Source organism: Trifolium pratense, linkage group LG2, assembly GCF_020283565.1.
Source record: "Trifolium pratense cultivar HEN17-A07 linkage group LG2, ARS_RC_1.1, whole genome shotgun sequence".
Classification (NCBI taxonomy): Eukaryota; Viridiplantae; Streptophyta; class Magnoliopsida; order Fabales; family Fabaceae; genus Trifolium; species Trifolium pratense.
This window is the reverse complement of record NC_060060.1, coordinates 55699779-55720260: the sequence shown is the minus strand read 5'-3', so window position 1 is coordinate 55720260 and position 20482 is coordinate 55699779. Positions and strand designations below refer to the sequence as shown.

At 32.6% G+C, this 20482-nt stretch overlaps 1 protein-coding gene and 2 long non-coding RNA genes across 4 annotated transcripts; 2 read left to right on the top strand and 1 right to left on the bottom strand.

Annotated features, from left to right (window-relative positions):
* Nucleotides 1–2902: 2902 nt before the first annotated feature.
* Nucleotides 2903–8828, bottom strand: LOC123908190 (F-box protein 7). Of its 2 annotated transcripts, none has more exons than XM_045958745.1 (11): nucleotides 8609–8828; nucleotides 8214–8300; nucleotides 7989–8101; nucleotides 7417–7533; nucleotides 7241–7337; nucleotides 6865–6938; nucleotides 5847–5900; nucleotides 5658–5759; nucleotides 5462–5520; nucleotides 3520–3730; nucleotides 2903–3237 (listed from the first exon to the last, which is right to left on the bottom strand). In XM_045958745.1, exons 1-11 carry the CDS (start codon nucleotides 8622–8624, stop codon nucleotides 3178–3180), a joined length of 990 nt encoding a protein of 329 aa, XP_045814701.1. In that variant the 5' UTR covers nucleotides 8625–8828; the 3' UTR covers nucleotides 2903–3177. The 2 variants fall into 2 exon arrangements, with proteins under 2 accessions (XP_045814701.1, XP_045814702.1); XM_045958746.1 differs by having other exon boundaries at nucleotides 8214–8285; nucleotides 8609–8802.
* A 3265-nt stretch (nucleotides 8829–12093) lies between these two features.
* Nucleotides 12094–14004, top strand: LOC123908825. Its single transcript, XR_006809730.1, has 2 exons — nucleotides 12094–12223; nucleotides 13744–14004. It is a non-coding gene; the product is annotated as an uncharacterized LOC123908825 (long non-coding RNA).
* Nucleotides 14005–16311: 2307 nt separating this feature from the next.
* Nucleotides 16312–18221, top strand: LOC123908824. Its single transcript, XR_006809729.1, has 2 exons — nucleotides 16312–16441; nucleotides 17961–18221. It is a non-coding gene; the product is annotated as an uncharacterized LOC123908824 (long non-coding RNA).
* Nucleotides 18222–20482: the final 2261 nt, after the last annotated feature.

Here is a 20482-nt window from a genome sequence, read left to right as displayed (position 1 = left end):
TTTTTTCGCTTCAATTCTCGCTTTCACTGGAAGCGATATAAAATAGTTATTGTATGAGATTGAAAATTTTACAGTAAGTTTATATCAAACTTGTCTTTAGAATAAAAATATTCAAACATAATTTTACAGCAAGTTCAGTGCAACAACAAGACTTCTGCTTTCTCAATTACTAGTAAATTAGTGGTTCCTACATTTTAGGAGTAAGCTATTGGCAAGTGGGTAGTGATAAATTTTTCTTTTTCAAAGTACTTAAGTTGTATTGCTGCCAAGTAAAACTAATTTTCCTATTCCTTGTCATCATTCAATAACAGAAACTTTCCTCCTTGAAATTAATGATTGGTTGACAATTCATTCATAATAATTATAACATGACTTCCGGTTGGGATCCAACTAAACCACTTTTGTCCAAAAATGGCCGGACCTCCACCGAACGCGGCGCTTGGAAAACCTGTGTCACTCGCCGGAACTCAGTTAGCTCTCTCAAATCCGCTTTTCTGTCCATGCTTCCTGATAAAGTCCGTTCTAGCCTTGACTCCGAGTCTCCTTTCGATGTTGATATCTCCAACGCCACTTCTTTAAGCCAACTCCTTGGATTTTTCTATTCTCTTGGGTCTATATTAACTCATTACACCAGCATTGAAATTGTTCTTATGCACAAACCGGTAAAACGTGCTTAAGGTTGATTGTTGGGTAGTTTACTAAGAACTGAGTACTCTGGTTTGTGATCACACTCAAAGTCTAGATGAACTAATGCTCCCTCAACTTCTGGAAGTTTCTCGAGCTTTATTTGTAGAGTCTCTCCAATGGCATGTGCTCTTTTAATGGCAAATCTTCTGGCAATTCAATGTCTACCTGCTCAAAATTAGTACCAAATAATAAGGATAGAATCAACAAATTGGTTTGTATTATAAGAGAAAATGATTTCGTAATATAATGGACTCATGTTTGTTGGTTAAATTATCTCTTTGATTCGGAGTCTAAGATGTGTCACGGGATCCACTTCGACTCTAGGTACTATCAAAATATGTACGCATTCATATATGAAAGTGTATAAATAAGCAGAGATAATAACAGATAATAACTAAATAGTAATTGTATATAGTCTTGTTCGAACCAAATTACATGTCTGAGCGTTCATAAGGGAGTTCATCTACTCGACCTAACCTAAAGGGACTTAGCTAATATTAAGCGTATTGAACAATAAAGAAAACATGCATAAAAATAACTTTGATTCCTTGCGGAGGAAGTTCGTATCCCGATGGTGAGGGAGAGTCTCCCTCTCTTGAGAGCTCCTTAGCCATCCTTGCTCATCTTCCTTTGCTCCTTAGTGAGCTTATAGTTCTCTGAACTTCTAAACGAATAATTGTGAAGGAGGGGAGTTCTATTTATAATTTTTAGTGGATTTGAGATTTTTCCATCGCGCCGCGATGGATCCATCATACCCACGATGGAGTGTATTTTCTGGCTTGATCAGCACGCAGTTTTGGCGGTTTAAATTTCTTCTTCATCGTGGGCACGATGAATCCATCGTGGGCACGATGAGACTTCTGAATTATATTTTTGCTTCAACATTAAAGTTGTAGCTCTTTGTCTTAACTTTCCAACGCATGGTCACGGGCCTTGATCCGATACTCGTAGCTCCAGTTATGGTGTTTTTGGTACGATGTGCGTTGTTTCTTCCTTTTTTGCCCTTTTTTTCATTTTCCACTTTTCTTGTTTCTTGGTCAAGTAACTTCTTTTCTTTAGGTTTTTGCTTGCATTTGATTTTCAATTACTACTAAAACTAACCTAAAATACTACTAAAACATTATATAATTGACTGTTATCAGCATGCCACGTCATTAATTTTTATTTTATTTTTAATGATGTGGCATGCACGGCATGCACATGTGCATGCCTCGTCATAAAAAATACAGTCAAATATTCAACTGTCCACTCATGGGGTAAAATGAGAGAATCTTTATATTGCACAGGTAAACAGAAGAAAAAACATTTGCGCAAGGGGTAAATCAAATTTCCCTAACTTTGCAGGGGTTAAACAGTCATTTACCTTTTTTATTTTAACGATTAAAATAATGACTTAATTGATGTCAATTTGACTAAAATAACAAAAAATAAAGATGTAACCTGAATTTAACCAACTTCAACCATGTCATTGTTTTAACCGTAAAGACTATGAGAGTTGAGATTTTTTATCTTAAAAATTATTGTCAAAGGTCATTAAAATTTCGGATAATTTTTAACATTAGTCCACAGTGGACAACTTATGAAGATGGTGCACAGTAGCACTAGCCTATTTATCATTGCAAAAACCACCTTTGTTGATATGTACATTTGTAGAAATTTTTGTTGATATGTACATTTGTAGAAATTTTAATGTCTACTTAAATAAAAAATATAAAGACATACTTTATATTAATCAAGTTAGCTTTTCAAAGATGAAGAGTTGGGTGGTATAGTATTGGTGCAAGTTTAAGGAAGGCATTTGCCAGAATTACATGATTGATTTAGGCAAGTAAAGGTCTTGTGTCTGGCTGCCAGCCGAAATCTCGTCTAACATGAAAAGAAGGAGGTGATGACATGAAAAGAAGGAGGTGATGACGAGTTATCATTAGAAATTAAAGAAAGCTCAAACAACGACATTGCACCACCATCGTTGGTGGTTTGAAGCGATTGAACTTGTAACATCCAAACTTCTAAGTGATTAAAAGATCCAAATCAATAGCCAAATTACTATAGATTCCTAAATGTGTCTATTCATTATACTCTGAAAAGTTGTTTAGGTTGATTAAACCCTTCCCTTCAAACACTACATTAAGAACAATGGTATTCTTGTGGCCTAGTTCAACTTTTTCAAAATTCAAATTCCAAAAATAAAGGATATTATGATTCAAAATACAACTTGACAGCAGAACACATGGTTTATATGTTACACAAATTACAATATAACAATTCTTCCCATTATGTACAAACCATTATTATAGTTACCTGGGTGCACAAAGCAAAGCAAAGCAAAACAAAACAAAAGATAAATTCGACAACATGAACTAGAGAATCAATCACGTTGCCACTTTTTCACACATGCATGTACTTACTACTTACACAAATTATTAACCTTATATTGGAAGTTATGGAATATTTACAATTGAAGAGATATATTCTTGGCCAGGGCATCATTCAACCAGGAACATAATAATCCATCTTCTCCACGGGCAAATTCAGAACAGATGTTTCCACCTATATACAAAAGGCAAAAATTTTAAGAGTGTATTAAAGCATAACCTAAAGTAGAGTACATACAAATTTATATACTAGAGATTGACACAAATAGAAAATATTATAGCATAAACTGAAGTAGAGTGCATACAAATTCATTATTTGACAATGTTAATTTAAAAATTGATGACTATTTAGGCAAACAAAAACTGAGATGTAATGCTCATTCAAAGCCAGAGGCTCATTTAGAAGTTTGTTGCTGAATTTAGTCTAAGAAAGCCAATAAATATGACAAAACTGTACCTCTTCAAATGGAACAAAGACAAAGGGAGTCATTCCCCTCTTATGAGAGACAGCTGGCACATCTGGGTTGTGGGTTTCATCATCCTGCCATCCTTCAACAACTCCAAGAATGTCCTCCTCATATGCACTTGCCTCGTTATTGTCCACACCACTAGTGACAAGTGAGATCAAATCCATCCTATTGTTAGCCCCTGTAGTTGTTCCCCTTAACCTATACCACAGGTAGATCCATATCAGCATAGTGCATAAGGAAAGTCCAACTCTTTCTTGACACATTTGTAACTCTCTTATTTAATATTTGGCACCACTTGTGCTAAATATTTATTTTCTGTATTTTTTAGCTAAAAGAAAAAGGTTTAGTTTCAAAGAATAAAAATAACATACAAAGATGCAAAATCTAATAAACTGCATACTTTCCTTGTTCAATAATATCCTCTCTGAGGAGCTTAGCTCTGGTACTACAGGAGTTTTCTTTTGTAATATTTTACCTTTTCGATCAATAATACTATTACTATTTCTCTTTAGTTTGGGTTCTACCATGGTCAAACACATTCTTCCTTGCCATCTTGCTTCCTTCGATAGTTGTTACTCACTTAACAGCTAATATGCAGGCTGTTGTAGAATTGCACTTCTGTAATTCTTATGTATTGTCTTTGGAAGTGCTGTATTTCATCTTGTCAGGGTAGCGTTCCTTGCCATCTCTATGGTAACATTATACTTTTCCAATGAGATTGAATTGTTTATCTAATTCATGTTCTTTATGAAGGGAATCTAACTTCCTTGCTAGATAGAATTCAACTAACTCCTCCAATCTCTGGTTTGGATCAGCCTAAGCATGCTTTGCAGCTTATTCTGTTTAAATACCCTATCTCTACTGTGTAGCATCCTTTTTTGGGTCAACTATGTTGTTCCAAAACCTTTTTTTTTTTGACAAATGTTCCAAAACCATTTAAAATGTGGTGCAAGTCACACTAGCATGTAACCTTGCAATGAACTAGGGTGTTTGTGATCTACTTAAGACGTGTAACTGGATGGATAGGATGCTAGGCAACCCATCTAACAAAATGTCCTAGGAAACTAACGTAATTCTTAATCAGCTTTTGGCTAAAAAATAGTCTAAGACTTACCTGACAAGTCTCTCTGAAGATTTGGCTTAAAACTTAATGTTCCACGTTAATCTTCTGAGTTTCTATCTCTATTGAATTTTTACTTACTGTTTTTTATTACTACATATGCCACATTACAAAGGTCCTAATTTTCAAACTCTGTACAGATGTTAAAGCATTAGAAGCCTCACTAATAAATTCATTAACGCATGAATGCCAACCAACAAAATGGTAGTTATTCCTCCTTTTTATAGGCAAAATGTTAGTGGTTAATTTGTTAGGGAGAGAGGGAAATGTTAGGTAGCAGAAATTCAACCCTAGACCTCCTCTATATATAACACTTTTAGTGTCCGAACCCATACTACCAAGATACTCCTTCGGGGACACAATGGTAGTTATTCCTAAAAACACTGTCGTCTGCGTAGGTCATTCTTGTCCAATCACAACTTAATCCTTCTTTCCTTTGTTTTCTCTCTTCACAAACATAAACATTGATGCCTTCTAATTCATACTATACAGGATACTGATGCGCTTTCAGACTTTTTTTTTTTTTTTTTTTCAATGTGAGGGGGAATTGTTTTATGGGGGGTCAATTAGGCATTGGTAAACCCAGAGTGAAAGAAATACACACACACTAAGATAGATAAAAGTGAAAACGTTATCCTCCACATATTGAAGATACTTCTGATGAATTTTGATCTATTCTCTTAGCAGAGAGCATATTGGAACATCAAATCCCGACCAAACCAGACAGGGAATACAAAGTTTCTTTTCTGGTGCTTGATGTTAACTTAACTTCTTAGCAGGATGTGCTATCAGGAAAATTTATCAATTACCTCATGCGTATCCTCAAAACAGTAGGTCGTGTGCCTGGATACAAGACAGCAGCTTCAACCTGCAACGATAATATCAATTGAAAATGCCTCAAGATCCGTATATAGAAATAAATAATACTCGATATTTCTCTAGAAAGAAATGTCTACTAGATATGCAAACTATGAATATGAAGATTAAAGAGAGAAAAAAACATACCTTGTCATCTGTCAATGTGTAGTGTCCACCAAAGACAGAGTCTGCTTTGTATGACCGAAAGTTCATGCACTTCACCACATCCTTGATCTTTTGAGAAGAATTCTGTACAATACAATCAACTTCTCATACAGTCACATATAGGAAAAACATATATTATTAAAATGGATTCAAACTGCACAAAATAATAACCTTGTAAAGAAATTTCCCAGAAGGAAAAAATCTCAGATACCGGAAATAACAGACCTGCAGTATACGAGAAAAATAATATTATATAATATATTATATATAGAAAATATGTGAAAAAATGAAAGACTTCACAAGATTTACTCATGGATTTATATTACTATGTTATTATTCATATGATAAAGATTAGAGAAATACATTTAAAGTCACATTCATATACAATTAGGTTAAATATGTTTTTCGTCCCTACACAATTTTCCTGAGCATTGTTTTAGTCCGTGCTGTTAAGTCAACATTTATTTTTGAATGATTTTTTTTGCAGGCATGTTTCAAACATTATAAAAAACTTCTACAAAAAATGAGCTCAAAATTTAATTTCTAGGTCCAGATTTTCGTTAATTTTATTTAAAACTTTTGGCTTTAAAAAAATTCATATTTAATTCATTCCATGTTAAAAATGATAAGTTTTTTGCTAGAGATCATGTCCAAAATTCTTTGACGTGCCCATACACTCTTGGCTGTTGCACACTTTAAAGAGGTTTTGACTATACTTAATTTTCCTGCACTATGCAGGGCAGAGCAAATCAATTTGTGCACGTTCTTCCATTTCTCGAGAGTTTCATGGGATTCATTGTCGAGAGTTCGTTCCTTAAATTCATTTTCAGCATGATATTCTGAGTTCAGATCCTTTAATTTATGATCTTTTCATTCAAGTGCAATATTTTCATCTTCATGCACTAGTGTTTGCATGAAAACAATTTTAAAGCTTATGTTATGTTAAATGATATGAAAATATCATCTAATATTTTAAATTGTCTCATAAATTAGTTTCTGATTTTAGTAGACTATCTCTTAATACATCTTATTTCTAAGATATTAAATTGACAAATAGTTGACATTGAGCTAGTTAATCACATGCTACCTATATTCCTAATGCAGATCTAACAATGAACGATGACTAACAGAATTTAAAAAAGGATGTCTGTTTCATAGTAGGATAGCACAAGTACATATGAATGCATACCACGTGAACTGGATTAGTGACTTTCCATTCTGCAACTCCAACCCGAATGTAAGTATTTCTACTAGCATAAAGACCTGTGATGCAAGACTGTGATAAGACAGTGGCATAGCCAAAATAGTAGAACAGAAAAGGAATAGTAAAATCATGTAAATCTCTTGTAAGCATGGTATTATAACCACTTTAAAAATATTATTTTTGGTCTTTTGCAGTGGAGGAGAGGGAAGATCATCTGATCTATAAGAGTCACGCCTTTAAATACGATACATTTCCATACAACATTTGTTTCAACTAGAATAAAAAACTTAACCATCACAGGTACCCAATCAATACGAAGATCATGAAATAAGGCTATGAAGTAAGAGATAGCTGCGCTTACCATCAGTTCGCAACCTTGGACGTAAAAGCCACATTTTCCGCCATGAGCCATCGTATTTTGATTGAAGTATCTTATAGTTTTCAACTGCTCCAGAGAGCTGCATAAAAGGCTCCATGATCAGAAATTAGACTTGTAAGCAACAAAAGTTCCATATTAAAAACCTCTATTGACCTTACCTGCCAACCCTTCAAGCATGCATTGCGCCAAAATACAGGATTACGAATTGTATACCGCCATTTTCGACAAACACAGGATGCTTTTCCCATATCATATGGAGTCATTCGAGCAAAGACCTGCAAAAAATGTATTCAATAAATCTCCCTCTGAGAAATTGCTCGTGTAAAACCATAAACCTTTGTGTGCATGCATTTTCACACATCTAATTTGTCCAAAAATCAGCTTAAAGGTCTAAAAAGGAGACTCGTTATAGCTTATCCACATTCTGGTTCCTATTTTAAGAACACTTTATTTGTTCAAATACTGTCAATAAGTTGTGAGAGAGAGAGAGAGAGGTGATTTTTAATATTGTAAAAAAAGATGCCTTCTTTAAAGTTTCAAGTACAAGGAGAGATTTGTTAATATGTTCTAACACTATTTCATAAAATATCGCATATGAGTGATCTTAAATAGGAGCATACAACACAAAAAAATGTAACAATACCCACACATTGTAACTAGTCTCACACAATATCAATAAGTCATCATAACCAAATACTAGTATAGAGCTACATCATGTGAAATACAATACCTCAAACAGAAGCTCATCCGGTAAGCAACGATGTAGAAGAGAAGAATCCACATAAGGCTTTCTACTTGTACTTCCAAACGGCGCAACAGGCCTCACATTAACTCCATAAAGATCTTTAAAACAAAACACATAGAAACACAATAACAGGTGAATTTAACCAAACATCTAAGACGAATCAAACAATACAATAGCAAATAATCATTGCAGCAAGGAAATGGAACATACCGAGCCATGGCCTCCTTGTAACAAAGTAGTTAACAGTTTTCAACCTCAAAATTGATTCCAGCTCAGAAGGAACTGTTAAAGCAAAATCTACAAAATCAAGATACACTTTGATATCAAATCAATAAACATTTCAATTTCATTTATAATATGCTCAAATTTAATAACTCAAACCAAATTCAGAACATGAAATGAAATTACCTGAAATTATCAATTTATCCAAAATTAAAACCCAAATTAAATTTTTTGAAAAATAAAAGACACACAAAACCCAATATTTCAAAAATTTGATAACTTTGAAATTGAATAAGCAATAGCGGAAGAATAGACGCGAAATTGAAAATCTAAACCGTTGAAGAAGATTAAGAACGAAGTGGTGAGAGGAAATTGAAATATACCTGAACTTGAAGCCATATGAAGCAACAGAGGAGAGTGAGGTTCGTTGGTGAATTTCTCAAAAACGAAATTGAAGGTGAAGAGAATGAAAATGATTCAGAATCAAGGTTTCTATTGGACAATGGAACCGACAATGTCAAAACGACGACGTATCGATGAGAGCTGTGAGGTTTGGTTTCGCGGAATTATGAAATTTCCGCGGTTGTAAATAATCCTAAACATTACTATTTTTTATTTATTTATTTATTTATTTTGGATTTTTAAGAGAAATTAACGTAAGAAAATGACATGTTCGCTTATTACGTCCAGGTGCATTAGCATTACATTGATGGAGTAAATGAGATTCAGAAAAATAAAATGAAAAAATTAATCAACCAAAAACCAATTATACTAAAAATGAAAAACTACTCTACATATTAGTAGTAGAAAGTGTGCACAAATTATCATGTGAGATTAGCTCAGTTGACAGAGGCAATGTATTATATATGTAGGAGCTCAGAGTTCGAATCATGGTCATTCCACTTATCCAATAAAATTTTTTATTAATAAACTACTTGACAAAAACATGCACATTAAAAAGATGAATACTAAGAGCTCTATCAAGTCCCTAACTGAAAATAAAATTTGTAAAAATGATTAATGATTGACCATATGATAGATTTAATTAAAAAAGAGACCATATGGTTGATTGATTCCTATAAGTATTTTCCTTTTTTCCTTTGATTTTGAGATAAGCATCTTCAACTGTAAAGAAGTACATATCTCCCAAAATGAAAGGAAAACAAAGATATTTTACGGTCTATTTGAATCTGCAGTTGTTTTCCAAGGCAAAGTAAAAATCATGTCAAAATTTTCACATTTATTTAGCTTCTAAATATCACGGTAATTATGCTTTGGTTGGTATTGTTGCATACACCTATATACACATTGTGTTTTGAAACTTGAAACCAAACAAGTACTTAGCCTCTGTTTGGTTCTGCGTTGAGAACCCATTAACGTGCGTCTATCCTTTTTAAATGTGATTTTCTAATATTTTAAGATGTTTGGCAGTTAGTTAAAAACGTGATTCTTCTGTTTAAAATCGATTCCAGTTGAAGCTGCTCCTTGTAGCTTTTGCGTTGGCTGAAATCACGTTTAGGGACGTCACATGATAGTTTCCTACTTTACCCTTTTCTTCCTTGTTGCGTTTTGCACTTATCCAGAGGTTAGGGAAGAGAACAAGAATTGGGCAATTTCATTTTTTTAGATAAAAAAAGAGATACATCTGAAGGCCATTTTATTGAGTCGGTTTATTTTTTTATCAAATAATTAGTATATTTGACAATATTTTATTTAATAAAGTCACATGTATTCAACCCATTATGTACTCCGTCCGACTTTATTTATAAGCAAAAGTCAACAAAAAATTTTGGAGATAAAAAAAAATTTCTTCATCTTTACATCGGGTTAATTTAGAGATACAATAGTCTTCTTCATCTTTATATGGGGAGATCTGGAGAATTCTTTTTATATTTTTGATTAATGGTTATAGAGAATTCTTGTTTCTTTTTTAAATTGATTTTAATTAATTAGATAAACTCAAAGTGGTTGTCACATTTAATCAAATTAAACATGTATAGAATTTCACTTAGTCTTTATATTTATCTTGATATTGTATATTATACCCTTTTGGTAATTTCCAAGTTTAAAAGCAATTTTAATTTCAAATTACCAAACAACATTAAAAGTTGAGAATCACTTTTAGATAATGTATCCAAACATAAATCAATTCTGACCAACTCACTTTTAACTAAAATCAATTCTATCAAACTCAATTCTACCAAACTCAATTTTAGCCGCCGCTAAACCAAACACACACTTAGTGTATGTATAGTTTAGTGGAACATTTTTTATTAGATAGTTTGGTGGTTAGAATTTCACATTTTAAGATGAATAAGTAAAAGTACCAATTTCGAACTCTAATATCTGTATATCCCCTATAATGTATCTACAAGTAATTACATGTTATTAATTCAGCACAACAATCCAAAAATAAATTCTCCTCCAAAACAAAGAGCTTATGCCTCCATCTCCATCATTTCGTGCCAAACTTCCACCCTAAACTATACATATACTCCCACCGTCCCAATTTAATGAGTCATTTACTAAAAAAAATTTGTCCCATAATACTTGAGTCATTTCACTTTTCTATGTCATTTTTCCATGTTTACCCCTTATAAATGTTTTTGGAGAAAAGTGCATCGAATCTACGTTTTTTAAAATTGGATTTTAGTACAAAGGTAATTTGGTAAAATTAATATTATCTCTCATTCACTCATACACTTTTCTTAATATGTGTGAAATGAGCAAATGGTTCATTCAAATTGGGACGGAGGGAGTATTTCTCGGTAGACAAACTAAAAAGTCATGGATAATTAATGATCACAGAGACTACTCCCACCAATCAAAGGATTGTGCCAAAGACATCCAAGTTATGAGGAAGAGGAGTATTCCGATAGAAGAAGGAATGAATGGAGGCGAAGAGTTGAATCAAGAAGAGATAACCAACTGAGAAGCATTAAGATGAGCGTTCCTTCATTTAAGGGCAAGCAAAAGGAACATATTTTCTTGACAAAATGTATTCAGTGGCGCAGCTAGCCTAAAAAATGAGGGCGGGCCGCTATAAATATAAATTGAATATTCAAAAAAAAATTACTAAAAAAACAGTGTGTATATATATATATATATATATATATATATATATATATATATATATATATATATATATAAAAGGGTGTATCAAATTTGAATATCTAAACATAGAGGGGGTTTATAACCCCCGCAAACTGGAAAGCAGTTAAATAATTTTGGGTTGCCCAAAAATGGAGATAGAAACCCCCGCAAAACTGGAGGAAAACAAACTACACGTACTATTTAGCGGGGGTTTAAAACCGCCGTTTAATAGTATCAAAACCGCCGCCAAATAGTATCAAAACCGCCGCTAGAAGACATGTATATGAAAAAAAATTAAAAATGTTGGGGTGGGCCATGGCCCTGTCCAGCCCATGAGGGGCTCCACCCCTGAATGTATCGTGAAAGATAAGGTTTGCAACTTGTTCATTGATAGAAAATATTGGATCAACATGGTAAGAATAACCAGGGGTGGAGAAATTGAGACTTTCGATTATTGAACTTTGTAGACCATATATTATTGAACTTTGTAACATCCCAATTTTATTAATAGGTTATTCATGAATTTAATTGTGTTTATTTAATTATGTGTCGCGTAACTTTTGTAAGTTAGTATTTATGAGTTTTAACCAGTTTTAATTAATTAGTGGGTTTATGTGAATTGAGCCTTGTGAGTGGGATTAAATTTTGGGCTTGAAGTGAGAATTGGGCCTAGAGAGAGAGAATAAGTGGTGAGATGAGTAGAATAAGGGGGTGTTAATTGGAAAAAGATAGTAAACCCTACTTATTAAGATAACTCAAAGATAGAAACCATTTTATCAAAAAAAAATTTGAAGAGGTAGTCATAAGTTAGAGAAAAGAATACGAGAGAAAGAAAGAGAAAAGGAGACTAAGCCAAGTTAGAAGCTAGAGAGGAAGAAGATGAGCTATGATTGCCTTCAATCAAGGTATGAGGGTTTGATTTTATAATCTTTGAGATGAATTAATGGAGAGGAGAGAAGTATTTTTCTCTAGCTCAAACTCTTCTCATCTCTTTTCATTTTGGGTTAGTTATGGGATTTGAGAATGTGTTAATCATGAAATTTATGTTATGATATATGATTATCTATGTTTGTTCATGATTTATAAATGAAATGATGTGATAAAAATTGATGCTTGGTATATTGTTGTTATTATTTGAGAAGTTTGATTAGTTTTGACAAATGATGAAAATCCATGAATAAATGCTTATAAATGATGATTTAAGTTGTTTTAATCATGTTGTAAGTGTGGTAATTGTTTGACATGAATTTATGAGCTTAAATAAGTGATTTTCGTGGCTTATAAGTGCTTATTTGGATTAAAATCGAGCCAAAACGTGCCCTGCAGAATTTTGCAGCATGAACAGTGCGGTTGCGACGCAATCAGGCCGACGCTATAGCCGACGCAACCCTTATGTTGACTATTTTTGACTTTTGTTGACTTATGCACCCGAAATCTATTTTTCTCAGTTTTTCGTGTAGATTCCAATTACGGAGTTTTTTTTCTTAGATGATGGTTGGTTATTTGTGATTGCTTATATTTTGCTAAAAAAAATATGCTTAATTAGTTTTATTAATTGAATTAAATAACTAATTGTTGTTGGTTAGTTTTAATATCTTTTGAGTATGGAATAAATGTATTTTCCATGAGTTGATGATGATAGTGATGTTGTTAAGCCTTGTTGATGCATTATGTGTTGTTGATTAATGATGATGATGATTAGGTTGTTGATAGATTATGATAAATCATGATGTTGAGTTATTGATGATGATAAATGATGATTTATCATGAATTGGTGTATTCTAAAGACGATGATTTATAATATTTGGATTATGTCATCCATATTATGTTGAGGTTATAGTTGAGATAAAACCATGCGTTTGGTATATGCAAATTCATGCATTCATAAGTTGTGTTTATTGATGAGTATCCTAGAGACGATGATCTAGTTTACTGTTATTCTAGAGACGATGATCTAGAATGTTTTAGAGACGATGATCTAAAACACTTGGATTGAATTATCCAAGACTATGATGAAATGGTACCACATGCATTAGACGTGTCTAGGTGATATCACATCTATGTGACATTAGAATATATTAGGAATTATGTGTTGTTCCTAATTGTTAAATGATACTTGGCATATATAGAATTCATTTTGATGGTTGATATATCTCAAATGTGATGTATGATTGATAAATGAATATGATGTGTTATCTGATTATTACAAATTGTTAATAACATATAGTTATGTGATATATGTTATCTTTAACTCATATATACATACGTCTGAGTATGTCTGATACATGTATGTGGATGTCTGAGTTGTATCTATGCAATTGTACTTATTTATTTAGTGTCGGATATTCGTTATATTCGATCACTGGTTATGATTATATAATCTAACCCTCTGTTTTGTGTTTGTGCTGAACCGTTGGGGGTTCAGATTCTCAGGTTGTATGTTTGTCGGTGTTCGGGTTGTTGGTGAAGCTCCGCTCTGATTATGACACGGGGAAGGGTTCAGAGTCTTTATTTGTTGTTTTTTTTATTTAATTTAAATTAAAGGTGTATATTTTATAAAAGGGTTTTGTATAAGTGATAATTACTAATTAATTTTATCAGTAGAGTTTTTAATGAAGAATGTAACACCTTTTGAACCAATATTTTATAATTCATTTTGACTTCGAGTCTTAAAGTTATTTTTTTATCCGCTGTGTAGTTTTTGAAAAAAAACATTCTTTTATTAAGATAAATTGAATATTAGGTTAGGGTGGTTACAAAGTGGTATCAGAGCCCCGTTGTCTTCGGACTGTGTGGGTTATGTGTCTATCAGAGCGAGTCTGTGTAGTCAGACTTAGTGGGCATAGTGTCAGTCGTGTTTGTGTAATTGTTGTATTTACTTTGTGATTTAATTTTCGCAGTTACACTTGCACATTAGTCACTATTTAATTGTTTTGTGTATGTGTGACTAGTTTCGTGAAGTTTGTTGGTAGTTCCTTGTTAGCATGTTGCTTTACTTGATTCTTAAAACTTATGTTTTTAAGTGAAATGAACTTTAGCATTTATAATCCTTACTTCATGATTGAATATTAAAATGATGATAGTTTAAGTATTAACTTGTCAATGCTTGAATGATAGATGATGTTTTGTTCTAGTTGCTTGAGCATGAAAATTCTTGCATTCTTGTGTTACTTGTGATTAAATTAAATGGGAAGATAATGATCGTTTTGTTATTAATTGAACTTGTATAGAATGTTTAAAATTATTTTGTGTTATCTAGATTCAATCATGACTTGAATATGCTAATGGAATCAATAGTTAAATTAACTATTCGTGGTAGAATTTATGTGAATCCTTATGTATGTCTATATATGTATAATTTGTGTGTAGTTCTTTAGGACATATAAAAGTTTTAGAAGAAGTATTTATTTTCAATGATGTAAATCTTGTTGAAAATGTAAATTGTTTTCTTTGAGTATGAGAAACTAATTATTTTCATGAAAGTAAGAAGAGTAGGAATTGGTAATAAAGATAAGTGAATTCTAAGATATGTTTGATTTATATGACGTGCACTAGATTATTGCTATGAAACTTGACTTGTTCTTTGTTCTTTTATTATCTATGAGTTATAGAGAATTAACTATGTTATTTTCTATAAGATGAATTTGGTAAATGTCTTCCACAAGTTTTGATATTTTGTTTTACCATGTTAAGATAATTATATTTTTGTATGGCATGCTTAAGTGAAAGTAAATTGTTGAATTTTAGAATTCATTGTTATGAAATATTTATCCTTTCTTGTTTTGATTTAATTCTTAATTTTTAGAATTAAGGGAAGATATATGTTACTTGAATGCTATGTGAAATGGTATGTTTGGCTTTTGTGCAATTTCATGTAGATGTTCATGTTTTGTATTTTGTAGTTTACCCTTTGTATGCGACAAGTGTGTAAACACCGTCGATTCTAGTTTCTTTCGTGAGAGCTAGTTAGAGAACCTTAGAAGTCTACAATTAGGTATGAGAGTTGAGAATTCCAATTGGAGTTGTAGGTGGGTTTGAGATAAGTGGGGGAGAAGATTATATTCCTTTGAGATGTTTGAGTGTAGGAAAATAAGATAGATAGAGATGTCCGAAGGAGAGTGTTCAGGCGTTAGTGATGTCCGTTTCAGAGTTGGATGAACTAGAAGGGCAGTTGGAGGACCGTTGAAGAAGTTGGCCAGATCGATCATTTTGTTGTGGAGAAGCTATTATTGTTGAGTAAGAAGAAGGATGACAATATGGAGTGGCGTGTTGATTCTCGGCGATTGGATGAGAATAGCATTAGACAAGTTTATAGATTAGTTGATCAGTGCTAGTAAGTTAAGTATGAGAGATTGGAGATAAGTTATCATAAGATAAAAGTGGATGTCGTGGTGCAATAGAAAATCCTAAGTCGGTTATTGAGATTAGAATTTTTCGGGAATTAGCTAGTTACCGTCGGAGGTATTGAAAGTTTACTAAAATAAGTTGAATGGTGTGCTTCTACAAATGGTCAGGTTGTGGCATATGCGTCGAGGGAGTGGGGGATTCACGGAAGAAGTTATCCGACTCATGATTTGGAATTGCGGTTGTTGTGTGTGTGCTCAAGATTTAAAAAAAAAAAAAAAATCAGATGAAGGAGTCTTATCTGAGGTTGTTTTAGTCGGGCAATTTTCGAGGGCGAAAATTCTTTAAGTGGGGGAGAGTTGTAACATCCCAATTTTATTAATAGGTTATTCATTAATTTAATTGTGTTTATTTAATTATGTGTCGCGTAACTTTTGTAAGTTAGTATTTATGAGTTTTAACCAGTTTTAATTAATTAGTGGGTTTATGTGAATTGAGCCTTGTGAGTGGGATTAAATTTTGGGCTTGAAGTGAGAATTGGGCCTAGAGAGAGAGAATAAGTGGTGAGATGAGTAGAATAAGGGGGTGTTAATTGGAAAAAGATAGTAAACCCTACTTATTAAGATAACTCAAAGATAGAAACCATTTTATCAAAAAAAAATTTGAAGAGGTAGTCATAAGTTAGAGAAAAGAATACGAGAGAAAGAAAGAGAAAAGGAGACTAAGCCAAGTTAGAAGCTAGAGAGGAAGAAGATGAGCTATGATTGCCTTCAATCAAGGTATGAGGGTTTGATTTTATAATCTTTGAGATGAATTAATGGAGAGGAGAGAAGTATTTTTCTCTAGCTCAAACTCTTCTCATCTCTTTTCATTTTGGGTTAGTTATGGGATTTGAGAATGTGTTAATCATGAAATTTATGTTATGATATATGATTATCTATGTTTGTTCATGATTTATAAATGAAATGATGTGATAAAAATTGATGCTTGGTATATTGTTGTTATTATTTGAGAAGTTTGATTAGTTTTGACAAATGATGAAAATCCATGAATAAATGCTTATAAATGATGATTTAAGTTGTTTTAATCATGTTGTAAGTGTGGTAATTGTTTGACATGAATTTATGAGCTTAAATAAGTGATTTTCGTGGCTTATAAGTGCTTATTTGGATTAAAATCGAGCCAAAACGTGCCCTGCAGAATTCTGCAGCATGAACAGTGCGGTTGCGACGCAATCAGGCCGACGCTATAGCCGACGCAACCCTTATGTTGACTATTTTTGACTTTTGTTGACTTATGCACCCGAAATCTATTTTTCTCAGTTTTTCGTGTAGATTCCAATTACGGAGTTTTTTTTCTTAGATGATGGTTGGTTATTTGTGATTGCTTATATTTTGCTAAAAAAATATGCTTAATTAGTTTTATTAATTGAATTAAATAACTAATTGTTGTTGGTTAGTTTTAGTATCTTTTGAGTATGGAATAAATGTATTTTCCATGAGTTGATGATGATAGTGATGTTGTTAAGCCTTGTTGATGCATTATGTGTTGTTGATTAATGATGATGATGATTAGGTTGTTGATAGATTATGATAAATCATGATGTTGAGTTATTGATGATGATAAATGATGATTTATCATGAATTGATGTATTCTAAAGACGATGATTTATAATATTTGGATTATGTCATCCATATTATGTTGAGGTTATAGTTGAGATAAAACCATGCGTTTGGTATATGCAAATTCATGCATTCATAAGTTGTGTTTATTGATGAGTATCCTAGAGACGATGATCTAGTTTACTGTTATTCTAGAGACGATGATCTAGAATGTTTTAGAGACGATGATCTAAAACACTTGGATTGAATTATCCAAGACTATGATGAAATCGTACCACATGCATTAGACGTGTCTAGGTGATATCACATCTATGTGACATTAGAATATATTAGGAATTATGTGTTGTTCCTAATTGTTAAATGATACTTGGCATATATAGAATTCATTTTGATGGTTGATATATCTCAAATGTGATGTATGATTGATAAATGAATATGATGTGTTATCTGATTATTACAAATTGTTAATAACATATAGTTATGTGATATATGTTATCTTTAACTCATATATACATACGTCTGAGTATGTCTGATACATGTATGTGGATGTCTGAGTTGTATCTATGCAATTGTACTTATTTATTTAGTGTCGGATATTCGTTATATTCGATCACTGGTTATGATTATATAATCTAACCCTCTGTTTTGTGTTTGTGCTGAACCGTTGGGGGTTCAGATTCTCAGGTTGTATGTTTGTCGGTGTTCGGGTTGTTGGTGAAGCTCCGCTCTGATTATGACACGGGGAAGGGTTCAGAGTCTTTATTTGTTGTTTTTTTTATTTAATTTAAATTAAAGGTGTATATTTTATAAAAGGGTTTTGTATAAGTGATAATTACTAATTAATTTTATCAGTAGAGTTTTTAATGAAGAATGTAACACCTTTTGAACCAATATTTTATAATTCATTTTGACTTCGAGTCTTAAAGTTATTTTTTTATCCGCTGTGTAGTTTTTGAAAAAAAACATTCTTTTATTAAGATAAATTGAATATTAGGTTAGGGTGGTTACAATATATAATTGCTAGTCTTGAGGATCCGGAGTTTAAAGATATGCCTAATTATTTGGTGACCAAACAAGTACGAGTGTCGTTCACAATTGGAGGATATAAAGATGAAGTACTATGTGATGTGTGTTGGCCTGGATGGCTGAAAATAAATAACCGGAGGCGTGTAATCCTTGAACTAAGGAATTATCCGCAAATATTGCGCAACTCCCCCAAAATACAACCGGTTCTTCTCGACGTTAAATATGTCGAGACTATCAAAACACGAGAATATCGATATGGTTGGTAACTCAGACACTTATTAGAAAATACATTAGATGAAAATAAAACACCATAAGTTTTTGGGCATGTATATACTTGCTAATTGCTATATATTTCTTCATGTTTATAAAATGCATGCGTACATAGATATCACGACCAAGTAAAAAGCATGGCCCTCTCATGTAAAACAAATCAATACTCTTAATTAGTATTTTTCCAAACGGTTATCTAAATAAGTGGCACTTTAATTCTATGATTAATTCCCTAAATAAAAGCAAAACATAGTGATACTATAAAATAGGGAATTCCATGTCAGAAGATCAAGTCAATTTAATCAAAATTTTAAATAAATATAATAGAAAATAAAATATTTTTTAATAAAAATATATTGGCTTAAATGCAGTTTTGCCCGCTGATCGGAATTTTACTCGTCCTGTTTTAAAACGCGGACTTTTACTCCACTGTTTTATAATTTTTTGGATTTTGCCCCCCCCCCTCCCTAAAATTATGCTTTCGAGTCACAACTTCAAAGCTTCACACACAACTCAATTTGGATCAATAATTCACCAAACGGATACCGAAATGACTGTAATCGAGTTATCTTTCCACATAATCAAACCCCACTGAATTTGGAGTTACAAAGAGAGATTAATTACCGTTTAAGTGAAGGTATGTCCCCTAAAATTCTGCAAAAACTCTACTTTCGAGTCACAACTTCAAAGTTTCGCACACAACTCAATTTGGATCAATAATTCACCAAACGGATACCAAAATGACCGTAATCGAGTTATCTTTCCACAGAATCAAACCCCACTAAATTTGGAGTTACAAAGAGAGATTAATTATCGTTTTAGGGAAGGTCTGTCTAATTATTAATTTTGCAGAAATCTACTTCTGACCTTCAAATTCAACATCGTCTACCAAACACATCGTAACTCCAAATTTGAGGAAATTTAAATGAAAACAATGGTAATTTTGTTAGCTTTCCAGACATGTAAATACTATTAAAAAATGAGCTACAAAGTGAGAGACATGACAAAAATACCAGTAGTAGTTTCATACAATAATTAATTTGGACAGACCTTCACTACAATGATAATTAATCTCTCTCTGTAACTCCAAATTTAGTGGAGTTTATTCTGTGGAAAACTAACTCGACTGCGGTCATTTCGGTACCAGTTTGGTGAATTAAGGATCCAAATGGAATTCTATGCGAAGTTTTGAAGTTATGACTCGAAAGCAGATTTTGTGCAGAATTTTGGGGGACATACCTTCACTAAAACTGTAATTAATCTCTCTTTGTAACTCCAAATTTAGTGAGTTTGATTCTGTGGAAAGATAACTCGATTACGGTCATTTCGGTATACGTTTGGTGAATTATTGATCCAAATTGAGTTGTGTGATAAGCTTTTTAAGTTGTGACTCGAAAGCAGAATTTTAAGGGGAGCAAAATCCAAAAAATTATAAAACAGGGGGTAAAAGTCCGCGTTTTAAAACAGGAGGGTAAAATTCTGATTTAATCAAAACAAGGAGGGTAAAATTGCATTTAAGCCAAATATATTTTTATATTTCTCACTTGAAATTATGAGACACAATATAATTTAAACTTTTGAAATATACTCAAATTTCCAACAATCCCTCACATATTTTAAAAGTTTAAATTAAAAAATTATAAATTAGAATTGTTTGAAGACATTGCCTGAGTTACTTTTGAGTGTGACGCATCAAATTGGTGTAGCAAGCTATATGAACCAGTGCTAGAATGATAGACTTAACACATAGTGAAATTGGTGTAGAAAGTTATATGGACCAAAGACACTTGACGTGTGTTAGCGGTCTACCACCCGCATCACACCCCCACAATTCTCATGTTACGCGGTGTTGCGCATCTAGGCCGTACGCGTGTCTGATTTTCATGACTCTCATGTAATTCT